General features: G+C 42.5%; 1 protein-coding gene across 5 annotated transcripts in view; it reads right to left on the minus strand.

Annotated features, from left to right (window-relative positions):
* Positions 1 to 12,664, minus strand: part of slc12a8 (solute carrier family 12 member 8) — a 146,738-nt gene that overhangs the window by 114,884 nt on the left and 19,190 nt on the right. For all 5 annotated transcript variants that reach the window (XM_073047535.1, XM_073047536.1, XM_073047533.1 and 2 more), the window contains 2 exons: positions 8,294 to 8,485; positions 1,737 to 1,968 (listed from right to left, as the gene is read on the minus strand). In XM_073047535.1, the coding sequence (XP_072903636.1) occupies positions 1,737 to 1,968; positions 8,294 to 8,485 (424 nt within the window). The remainder of the gene's footprint in view (positions 1 to 1,736; positions 1,969 to 8,293; positions 8,486 to 12,664) is intronic.

Here is a 12,664-nt window from a genome sequence, read left to right on the forward strand (position 1 = left end):
TCTCTGTTCTCATGTCTTCCTCCGTAGAAAACCTTCAGGCAAAACATCTCTGCTCAACCAGAATCTACCAGCCCCATTTCAGCTGATGCCACGTTATTTGACTCACTTGGTCTCCTCCACTTGATGGACATTTCCTTTCTTTTCTCCGCAGCTGCCTCTTCTAAAAAAAAAACTTTAAACATTTTGATTTCTAATCTTCCCTGGATCTAACAACAAGTCATCGACCTGAAAGATTAACTCCTCCAAGGGGACCGCAACCTCTTCATAGGGTATGTGTGCCTCAATGACCTGGAGAGCTATGCTGGCTGGAGTCTGGGCTTTATGCTTTAGTTTGTGGTAGGGTCACCCATGCCAATCAGGTCAAAGGGTAGAGGCCAGACTAAGAGTGGTCCACCAGTCCTCCAGGTTTGGGGGTTTAGCTCAGGGCCAACAACCCTGACTGGTCAAACAAACTATTTCCAAAACAGCAATTCTACACCCGAGTGCAACGGTATTCCTGAGTCTCCATCTGGGACTCACGTGACTGACAGTAGTGAAAACTGAAAAGAAGCTACTGACATAATGAAGGAAGCCTTGACCACCACTAGAGATGGTGGACCTTCATTGCTAGCCTAAATGCCAGTGGTGTAACAGGCAAATTATTTATATTACATGAAGGATCTCTCACTATAGAGGTTGTCCTACCTGTTACATATTTTCAGCAATTCATAATCACCATTGATTGGTGCAGAGCAAAATAGAATTTGACATATTTAGAAATCAGAATATCAAAGCACGATTTTGAATTGCATAATTTTATAAAGTACCCAACTCTCTTAGTGTAAGCAACAGTTACAGAATTATTCATAATACAAACATAATGCATTAACTTAAAATAATATTAAAAGGAAAATTCTAATAAACTATGTACCTACATTGCTAACTGAATTTTGCAGTATGAGTGTCACATTTTAGATACCCTCCATTGGTCAGGGTTTCCCATGGATGTTGCATCCCAGGCATCTACTTGGTACGCAAGCCTTGGCAGAAGGGTATGGAAAGCAACCTGTTGCCCATGTAGCAGGCTCCCCCCCCCCCCACCCCCCTTTCCACTCAGCTGATGAATCCAAACCAGGGATTCCCAACCTATTTTATGCCAAGGACCCCTACCATTAACCGAGGGATCTGTGGAACACAGTTTGGGAACTCCTGATCCAATACAGAGACTGACACAGTTTGGTACCAGTGGCATTGTAGGACTCACCAGTCAGCATTGATCTCAACGTAGGACTGCCGTAGGGACTCCAGCTCCAGACTTTTCCTTGGGGTTTACTCCCAAAGCCTTCCCCATGAGTGGGTATGGCCACAAAGACAGCGGAGATTTGAGACAGTTTTCCTTCTCCTAAAGGAGCTGCCAACCTTGGCTGGCAAGCCCCATCTACCTGAAGTGAATGATTTTAAGGCGCTAGTAACTTGCCTTGCTGGATTTTGTAGCTAAGCCACATATGAAGGCCAGGAGCTTGTTTTCAGATATCGTTTGAGGCACATGTAATTGGAAGCATTTAATAGATAGTGGGAGCTTATCCCCACTGCCACCTCTGGCTACAACAACCTTAAGGAACCTTAAATGTAACTGACTGGGACAGTGGTGCAGCAAAGGTTGGAAACTCCACAAATATCTTCCACATAAGTAAGAGGGATTTGTTGAACTGCAAGTATTTGCCCTGCCAACAGCACCGACAAATGAATTTTCTTACCGGGATCCAGATGCGTGAAAGTCCCAACGACAAAATCCATCGTAGAGATAGCCAGCAAGGCTAAAAGTAGCAGTTGAAACCGAATGATCCATTTGACGCCTGCTAGATTAATTCCTAGCAATCCTATTAGCACAGCGATGGAAATCCCTCGAACTGCCCAGATGTTACTAAGGTTCAGCAGGTCAGCTATGGATTCAGCAAAGCCAGTAATATACATAGCACCTGCAACACACTGTAAGAAAACAGTCATTTACTTCCGTCGTCAAGAACATTTTATAAATCTGTATTAATCCATTATAATTTGGGGCCCTTTTTCTAAGAAAGGATGTACCAGCATCGGAGAGGGTGCAAAGGAGGTTCGCAAAAATTATTCCAGATTCCAAAGGCTGAGCATATCAGGAGGGTTTGATGCCTCTGGGCCTGTACTCATCAGGTCATTGAAACCTATTGAATGTTGAAAGGCCTCAGTAGAGTGGATGTGGAGAGAACGTTTCCTATGGTGGGGGCTTCAGATTAGAGGGATATCCATTTGTAATGGAGATGAGGAGGAATTTCTTTAGCCAGAGAGTGGTGAATCTGTGGCATTCGTTGCCACAGATAGCTATAGAGATCAAGTCATTGGGTAGAGTCAAGGCAAAGGTTGATAGATTGGTGATTAGCCAGAGTATGCAGGGATACAGGGAGAAGGCAGGAGATTGGGGCTCAGAGGGAAAATGGATCAGACATGAAATGTCGGAGTAGATTCGAAGCTAACTGGCCTAATTCATGGTGTATTGATGATTAATAAATGACATAAAATAAGATTGCTTACACCTGTTCCTCAATTTATGTACCAAACTTCCTGTGAACAATAGCACCTTGCACAAGATCTATGGCTTCAAGAAGAGGCAAAAAATTTTCATTATTATCTCTAACAAAATTCTGGTTGAGTATACCCTCACTTCACAGGTTCTCTAGTTCCAATTGACATGACTGGTGATAAAAGAAAGCATTCTTCTATTCTTCTTCTTGAACAATACCACGCTTACAGAAAGGAAAGGACCATTTCTTTGTTAAGTAGGTCACATTAGTTGTACCTTAAAGCGTTTGGCTATAAATAAACGTGTCAATGTTCTAAGCTTCAGAGCAGTTCAACCACAGTAAAATGCCTACACCTGCAAAAGTGTCACAGTGGGTAAAGGAAATACAATGGTCTTAAAATAAAATTTAAAGAAGAAGCACAGCACTTTAAAATGATTGTCTGAGGTAATAACAATCAAGGCTTTTTATTTCTTCAGAGGATATTATACTGCAGTTTAGTAAACGAAAATCAGCACATTCTGTGATGGAGCAGGAAATGACTAACACTTCCATTCTGTCTACAAAGTATGTTTAATTTAATTCATTTATTGACTGAGATAGTGTGGAAAAGGCCCTTCCGGCCCGTCGAGCCACACCGCCCAGCAACCCCCAGTTTAATCCTTGCCTAATTACAGGGCTATTTACAATGACCGAGTAACCTGCCAACTGGTAGGTCTTTGAGAGAGGAAACTGGATCATCCAGAGGAAACCGACGCGGTCAAAAGGTGAATGTATGAACTCCCTACAGGCAGTGGCAGGAAATGCAACTGCACTTTAATGTGGCCTGTAGCCACTGGTGTTGCAGAAAATTGAATAACTAATATGCATATGATTAATTGCTGCCCACAGATCTAAATGGACTAGCCTTCAGCAGAGAGTTAAGCAGTTTTATGGTCTATGTCTTATGGTCTTAATGAAAGGTTGTCTATGGAAAAATATATTTACTCTTCATGCTGTATCAGTCACTTCCTTTTCTAATATTTTCCCCTCACAGCTTTTTATTTTAAACCTATACCCCACTTTGGAGTGGCAGGGTGGAAATCCGTCTCTATCAAAGGAGGTGTAAGGTGCTCCTTCCCTCCACTAGCCTGCAAATCACCCTTGGGCAAGGGTAGAACCTGCTTAGCCCCCTGATCACAGTCATGTGAAGCCTTGGGATCAGGTGGTGGATGGTCCTATGAGTAGCTGGTGCACATCACAAATCCTGGTTAATTGATCACTGACACCAGGCTGACAATCTCTGAAGAGTATTGATAATGGCTGGGGTCACCTGTTTTGTAAAGACACTGCCCAGAAGGAGATGGGAAATCATTTCTGTAGAAATATTTGCCAAGAACAATCATGGTCATGAAAACCATGATCGCCCACATCATATGACATGGCACGTAATGATGATGTCATACAACATGGCACATAATGATGATGTTGATTCCTCACTTCAATTCCTCCAGATCTACAATACAAAATTAGTATTAAAAGTGAGGGTCCTTAAGAGTATAATGAAGGGGACAGAAACAAAATTAAAATGCTGGCAATACACAAACTGCCTAAAGTAGGGATTTCCAACCTTTTTTTATGCCATGGACCAATACCATTAAGCAAGGGGTCCGTGGACCCCAGGTTGGGAACCCCTGGCCCAAAGGCACAAGAGACGGCACATGCTGGAATCTGGAGCAACAATATGCTGCAAGAACTCAGCAGGTCGAGCAGCATCTGTGAGAGGAAAGGAGTTGTCAACGTTTCAAACCAAAACCCTACATCAGGATAAGTACTGCCTCTCCTGCTTGGTAGCATGAGTGAGAAGAAAACTTTATGTTTCAGATCAATAGACTTTCATTAGATCGTTTGTTCTCTTTTAGGTCTGGAATTTCAAATTTCTTTCCCTTTCCACGGAACGATGCAGCCCCCCAGAACGTGCATGCCCTTAAATCCTTTTGTTCCCTGGATCCGGAGGACCTGGGGCTGCTATGTAGACCTTTCTGGCTGCCTAGGGAGTTCATGGCTGTTGTTATCACAGCGGTGTACATTCCACCGCAGGCTGATAATGACCTGGCTCTCGAGGAACTGTACGAGGCCATCAGCACTCTGGAGACTGCACACCCGGAGGCTGCCTTCATCATCGCCGGTGACTTTAATAGCGTGTCACTGACTAGAGTCTCTCCGAAGTTTTTCCAACACGTCCAGGTAAGCACACGGGAGATAGTATATTTGAGCACCGCTACTCTCCCTTCCACAATGCTTACGTTGCACTTCTTCACCCTCCATATGGAAAATCAGATCACCCCTCCATTTTCTGTTGCCAAAGTACAGGCAGAAGCTGAAACAAGAGTCGGCCATACTTAAAACAGTCCACTGTTGGTCCGACCAATCAGCCTCCATGCCGCAGGACTGCTTTGATGACATCGACTGGAATGTCTTCCATGATGAGGATGTCTCCAGGTTCACGGATGGGGTCAGAAGTGCATTGAGGATGTTGTCTCCCAGAAGTCAGTCAGGGTCTTTCCAAATCAGAAACCCTGGATCAACAGTTCCACGCGAGCAGCGCTTAACACGCGACACAGAGCTTACGTTGCCGGTAACCAACATGAACTCAAGAAATGCAGCTACGATCTGCGCAAAGTCGTCAAGGAAACAAAGCAACAACACAGAGACAAGATTCAGACTCAACTCTCCACCAACAGCACACGCAGCTTATGGCAAGGTCTGCTCACCATCTCAGACTTCAAAGCTAAACTCAGTGGAGTTTCCAACATCGCTGCCTCTCTCCCAGACGAGCTAAATCTTTTTTATGCTCGATTCGATGTTGCCAATACTGAGCCCCTGAGAAGACCTGCAGATGATATGACCGGCAGCTTGGTCATCTCTGAGGCCGAAGTACTCCGGTGTTTCCAATGGGTGGACAGTCGCAAGGCTGTGGGACCGAATGGCATCCCAGGGCGAGTACTCAGGACGTGCAGCACAACTAACAGGTGTGTTTACAGACATTTTTAATCTCTCCCTCTCCCAGTGTAGAGTGCCCTCCTGCTTCAAAACATCCACCATTGTCCCTTTACTTAAAAAGACACAGGTAACTTGTCTGAACGACTGGCATCCTGTCAATAATAAGCAAATGCTTTGAGAGGCTGGTCAAGGACTACATCTGCAGCATGCTGACATCCACACTGGATCCCCTACAATTCGCCTACTGACACAACCGATCGACAGATGGCGCAATAGCCACAGCTCTACATACCGTCCTTGCACACCTGGAGAAGAGGGATGCTTATGTGAGAATTCTGTTCTTGGACTACAGTTCAGCATTCAACACCATAATTCCATCCAGGCTTGACAAGAAGCTCAGAGACCTCGGCCTCGTCCCTGCCTTGTGTAGCTGGATCCTGGACTTCCTGGCAGACTGCTGGTAGGTAGTAGGAGTGGGCTCCCTCACCTCTGCCCCTCAACACAGTTGCCCCTCAGGGTTGATTGCTAAACCCCGTCCTTTACTCCCTGTATACCCATGACTGTGTTGCCACTCACAGCCCCAATCTGCTAATTAAATTTGGCGATGATATTACGCTGATTGGCCTAAACTCAAACAATAATGAGGTGGCCTACAGGGAAGAAGTCGTCTCTGTGACACAGTGGTATCAAGAAAACAACTTCTCCCTCAGTGTCGCAAAAACAAAGGAGCTGGTTGTGGGCTGCAGGAGGAATGGAGACAGGCTAACCCCTATTGACATCAATTGATCTGGGGTTGAGAGGGTAAACAGCTTTAAGTTCCTCTTCATAGACATCACCAAGGATCTCACGTGATCTGTACACACCAGCCGTGTGGTGAAAAAGGCACAACAGCGCCTCTTTCACCTCAGATGTTTGAGCAAGTTTAGTATGGGCCCCCAAATCCTAAGAACTTTCTAAAGGGGCACAATTGAGAGCATCCTGACTGTCTGCATCACCGCCTGGTATGGGAACTGTACTTCCCTCAATCGCAGGACTCTGCAGAGAGTGGTGCGGACAGCCCAGTGCATCTGTAGATGTGAACTTCCCACTATTCAGGACATTTACAAAGGCAGGTGTGTAAAAAGGGCCCAAAGGATCATTGGGGACCCGAGTCACCCCATCCACAAACTGTTCCAGCTGCTACTATCCGGGAAAAGATACCGCAGTATAAAAGCCAGGACCAACAGGCTCGTCCTGGTGGACAGCTTCATCCACCAGGCCATCAGACTGCTTAATTCATGCTGACACAACTGTATTTCTATGTTATATTGACTACCTTGTTGTACATAATTTTTTTTATAATTTACTATAATTGCACATTTGAATGGAGACATAACATAAAGATTTTTACTCCTCATGTATGTGAAGGATGTAAGTGATAAAGTCAATTCAATCCAATTCTGTCAGACTGAGTATGCCAGTATCTTCTTGTTTTCAATTTCACATTTCCAACATCCACAGATTTCTTCCTTAATTATAATGGAAGAAAACTAACAATATTTAAAACATACATAGTTGCATGCTTGATTCTAGAAGCTTTCTTGAATACCATTAATGTACTTACCAGAAACTGCAATATTTACAACCTCTAAAATATTGTAAATACCTCAAGATTTTTAGCTGTATGAGATATAAGTGAATGCTGTACCTTGAATGTTTGTGCTTTTGTATGTTATCTAAGAGTTATTATCCAGACAATTTTTCTTTAGGGCATAGAGGTAGAGTGGGAATGATGACTTGGTAGAACACTAAAATATTTACTTTTGAAAAGCTAATACTTCAGGTTCTGCCTCACCAAACATTGGTGGTGACAGATAGACAGATATTCCAGATTTCAGGCCTTTCCTGATTACGGAATGAGTTCTATTTTTACAGACGTCCTTAAGTTGAATTTGGGAATGGGGCCAAATACTTGGGATTTGTAAAAAAATGTGATAAATCATTGCAAAATTGAACCCAATTTTTTTGCGGCCAAGCTATATAGTAGAATTCAAATTAATTATGATTTCAGAAATGCCACAGGAAGGATTCCCAATTCTTAGACAGCTTTCTGGTGCCATTTGGAATATTGGGTCTGTTTTCAGAGTTGGAATACTGTACTGTGATATTGCCACTGTTACTGTGCCAGGATTAAATGTAGAATCAGCTATTTAGCCAAGTTCAATAATCATATATTGTAGAAATGTTTTCACAACCAATTCTCACTTTCAAGGAGTCTTCATCTCACCTTCTCGATATTTATTGCTTATATATTTATTACTGTTTCTTTTCTTTTGTATTTGCACGGTTTGTTGTCTTCTGCACACTGGTTGAATGCCCTAGCTGGGCAGTCATTCACTGATTCTGTTATGGTTATTATTCTATAGATTTGTTGAGTATGCCCACTGGAAAATGAATCTCAGGGTTGTATATGGTGATGTATATGAACTTTAATAATTAATTAACTTTGAATTGTCATTAAAGATGAAAGAATGCAAGCTCAACAACAATTGCATTTACATAGGCCCTTTTACATAAAAAATATTGCAAAAATCATAACATGGCACCCAGCTACATAATGAGGCAGATTTGATCCAAAAGGTGGGTTTTAAGGAATGCCTCAAGAAAGGAAAAAGGCAAGAGGTGCAAACAATCAAGAAATTCCAAAGCCGCTATAGGTGAAATAATTAAAATCAGGATCCCAAAATAGTAGAACTCTGTACGGTTCATAACAAGCACCATTTATTTATCATGATTACCTGTCCAAATACATAGAGAAATCCAAACGTTCCTCCTACTCGACCTCCCAGGACTGCAGAAAGCATGGCGTATATTCCACCATTTCCAAGACTGCACCTCTCCAACACGCCAATTCCTGACAGAACTGTCACCAAAGCAACCAAGATAACCAGGGTCACCATAAACATTCCCAGCAGGATTCCAGTATTTCCCTGAGATTTAAAAATTGCAAAAATCAATTGATTATGAACCCAACTAGTGCCATAATAAGAAAATGAACATTTTAATAGTAGATAGATAAACACAAGAGATTCTGCAGAGCTGGAAATTCAGAGTAACATACAAAAAGTGCTGGAGGAACCCAGCAGGTCAGGTAGCCGAGTTTGGTCAAGATGAATCACACATTCCTCTGGAAGCATTAGCTATTTCATGAGCAGAATTATTAACTTGCGGATGAATAATTTTTCTCACCACAACATGAAGCCTCATTTACTCAGTCAATTGAGAAACCAAGTAGCCTACTCCTGCTCCCAATTCATAAATCACTTTTTCATGAATTTTAAGAGCAGCAAGTTCTAATCAAATGGTGCAGTCCTGCTCCTGTGTTCATAATGGACTACAAGTATGGAAAGACTCTGAACGAAGTGTCCCAGAGCTCACCTGGACACACAGATTTAATGCTATGTTTGATTCATTCTGAGGAAAAAAAAGCAAATTATTTTATTAGATGCAGAAAAAATATTTAACCTTGCCTTTATAATAAGATAAAATAACTAAAATAACTGGGCCCAAAACACACACAGTATGATTCAACCATATTTTTATTTTACTTGTGCACAAGGAGAACGGCATGGCCCCCGTCACCCACACGGTTCTCGTCTGAACAGAAAACTGCTATTTTATGCAGAATTGGTTTATCAGCTGCAGGAATTGATCATTTCCGATGTACATGTTTGAATAAATTTTCCTTACCTCCAAGATCAAATGCCATTCACAATAGAGGTATTAAAAGTGAACTGCAACTTCAAGTTGAGAACTGATGACAACTTAAAGTTGGAAAAGCAATTGTCCCTTAGTTGCGGGGTGTGTTTCACATCCTTCCATTATTCCTATCTTGTCTGTCTCTAGCTCCCCCTGTTGGTAAAGGGATGCTATGTTTTAAGAGGACCTTTCTGAAGAAGTCTCACTGTAGAGGCTTCACTTGTCTGGCTCCAGCACACACTGCCTCAGTTAGTCGTAAGCAGAGGTATCTCTGGTGATCTCACCTAACTACAACTGCTGCAACATACTCTTGCCTGGACATTATCTTAAATCCTTGCCTTACCATACTTACCATGGATAGACACTGCAAGATTATTAGATAGATAGATAGATAGATACTTTATTCATCCCCATGGGGAAATACAACTTTTTTTTTGTTGTCTGGTGTACTTGAACCACTCTCAGTCCACAATAGAGACTCACATCATAATCCAGTTCATCATCCTTCACACATGTCATGAAATTTGTTTTTGTTTGCAGCAGCAGTAGAATGTAATACATAAAATTACTACAGTACTGTTGTGTTGAATTGATTTGTTTGAACAGTATGCAAGACAAGTTTTCATTGTACTTCAGCACATGTAACAACAAAAAAACAATTTACCAATTTAATTTATCTAGCACTTTTGCTGAAACTGTTGTCTCAATTTCCTAATGTAAAAGTAACTACACCTCAAAAGTAATCTGCTGGATCTACACAAGTACCAGCTTAATGCACTGCTTACAGATCCAACCAATCAGATCTCAAATTCCATCCGATCCCTTGCCCTGTTTCCGACAAATTCTGGCTACCCTGTTATTTTTAAATGATTATAAATTAATTAGAACATTGTGAAAGAAGTAGTGTTGCAAGAATGTGACTACACCTGTGGACATCTTGGTCTTGTGGAACACTGACAGTGATGGCAATCGGGATTCAATTCCAGCTGCTGTCTATAAGCTTGTACGTTCTCCCCATGACGGTGTGGGCTCCCTCCTGGTGTCCGGTTTCCTCTCTCATTCCAAAGACGTACAAGTTAGGGTTAGTAACTGTAGGCATGTTATGTTGGTGCCAAATGCATGGCGACACCTGCCCGTTGCCCCAGCATATCCTCGGACCCTGTTGATCTTCAGCACAAACCCCACGCATTTCTCTGTATATTTCGATGTTCCAATGTGCGTGTGACAAATAGAGCTAATGTTTAAAAAAAAACTCTGTTCTTTAATCTTCTGCGCTAACGTCGTGCTTACAGATTTAATGCAGTCGACTTAGACCAAAAGGTACACAATGTTTAGCCAGCATTAGCTTTATTTGTCACAAGCGTAGCTTGCCGAGGTGCCATTTAGTTTACAGAATGATATTTCAGTCAGATCCCTTGGAATCTCGTGCTTTACAGGTTTGCAAGAAGCAAAGCAAGTTAACTATCTGATCAGACTAATCTGTTACGATTTAAGTCATGGAATAAATCAGAATCAGATTTATTATCGCCAACATGTGACGTGAACTTTGTTAATTTGTAAATTTGCAGCAGCAGTTCAATACAATACATAATCTAGCAGAGAGAGAAAAAATAATAAAATAAAACATAATACTAAATAAACAAGTAAATCAATTATGTACATTAAATAGATTTTTAAAATGTGCAAAAACAAAAATGCTGTATATTAAAAAAGTGAGGTAGTGTCCAAAGGTTCAATGTCCATTTAGGAATCAGATGGCAGAGGGGAAGAAGCTGTTCCTGAATCGCTGAGTGTGTGCCTTCAGGCTTCTGTACCTCCTACCTGATGGTAACAGTGAGAACAGGGCATGCCCTGGGTGCTGGAGGTCCTTAGTAATGGCCACTGCCTTTCTGAGACATTGCTCCCTGAAGATGTCCTGGGTACTTCGTAGGCTAGTGCCCAAGATGAAACTGACCAGATTTACAACTTTCTGCAGCTTCTTTTAATCCTGTGCAGTAACCCCTCCATACCAGACAGTGATGCAGCCTGTCAGAATGCTCTCCATGGTACAACTATAGAAGTTTTTGAGTGTATTTGTTGACATGCTAAATCTCTGCAAATTCCTAATGAAGTCTAGCCGTTGTCTTGCCTTCTTTTTAACTACATCAATATGTTGGGACTAGGTTAGATCCTCAGAGATCTTGGCACCCAGGAACTTGAAGCTGCTCACTCTCTCCACTTCTGATCCCTCTATGAGGATTGGTATGTGTTCCTTTGTCTTACCCTTCCTGAAGTCCACAATCAGCTCTTTCATCTTACTGACGCTGAGTGCCAGGTTGTTGCTGCGGCACCATTCCACTAGTTAGACAATTTATAAGTAGGTGCAGGAGTAGGCCATTCAGCCCTTCGAGCCAGCACCGCCATTCAATGTGATCATGATGATCATCCACAATCAGTACCCCGTTCCTGCCCTCTCCCCATATTCCTTGACTCCGCTATCTTTCAGAGCTCTATCTAACTCTTTCTTGAAAGCACCCAGAGAATTGGCCTCCACTGCCTTCTGAGGCAGAGCATTCCATAGATCCACAACTCTCTGGGTGAAAGTTTTTCCTCAACTCCTTTCTAAATGGCCTACCCCTTATTCTTAAACTGTGGCCTCTGGTTCTGGCCTCCTCCAACATCGGGAACATGTTCCCTGCCTCTAGCGTGTCCAATCCCTTAATAATCTTACATGTTTCAATCAGATCCCCTCTCATCCTTCTAAATTCCAGTGTATACAAGCCCAGTCACTCCAATCTTTCAACATATGACAGTCCCACCATCCAGGGAATTAACCTCATGAACCTACGCTGCACTCCCTCAATAGCAAGAACGTCCTTCCTCAAATTTGGAGAGCAAATCTACTTGGCACAACTCACTCCTGTACGCCCTCTCGTCACCACCTGAGACTCTACCGACAATGATTGTATCGTCAGCAAATGGTATTTGAGCTCTGCCTAGCCACACAGTCATGTGTACACAGCAGTGGGCTAAGGTGCGCCAGTAAATGTAACATATTTGCTATTCCTACCAGTTAATGTATGATTCTGTCTCACAACATAACATAAAATGAAATAAATGTTTTAAAATTCATGAACTATCAAGCTGACTATTTATTTTTAGTCCATAGAATAAATATTCTGTGAGGGCACCACAGTAGCGTTGTGGTTCACACGACATTAACCTGGCTTGGGGCATGTCAGAGTTCAGAGCTCAACTCTGGTGCCATTCTGTAAGGTGTCTCTGTACGTCCCCCCGTGAAATGCAAGGGTTTTCTCTGTCTTCCAGTTTCCTCCCACAGTCCACGTGCCAGGTAGGATAATCGGCCATTGTAAACTGTTCCGTGATTTAGTTACGGTTAATCAGGGCTGTGGGGTTGCTGGGGCGGGACA

This window comes from Hemitrygon akajei, chromosome 5 (assembly GCF_048418815.1).
Source record: "Hemitrygon akajei chromosome 5, sHemAka1.3, whole genome shotgun sequence".
Classification (NCBI taxonomy): Eukaryota; Metazoa; Chordata; class Chondrichthyes; order Myliobatiformes; family Dasyatidae; genus Hemitrygon; species Hemitrygon akajei.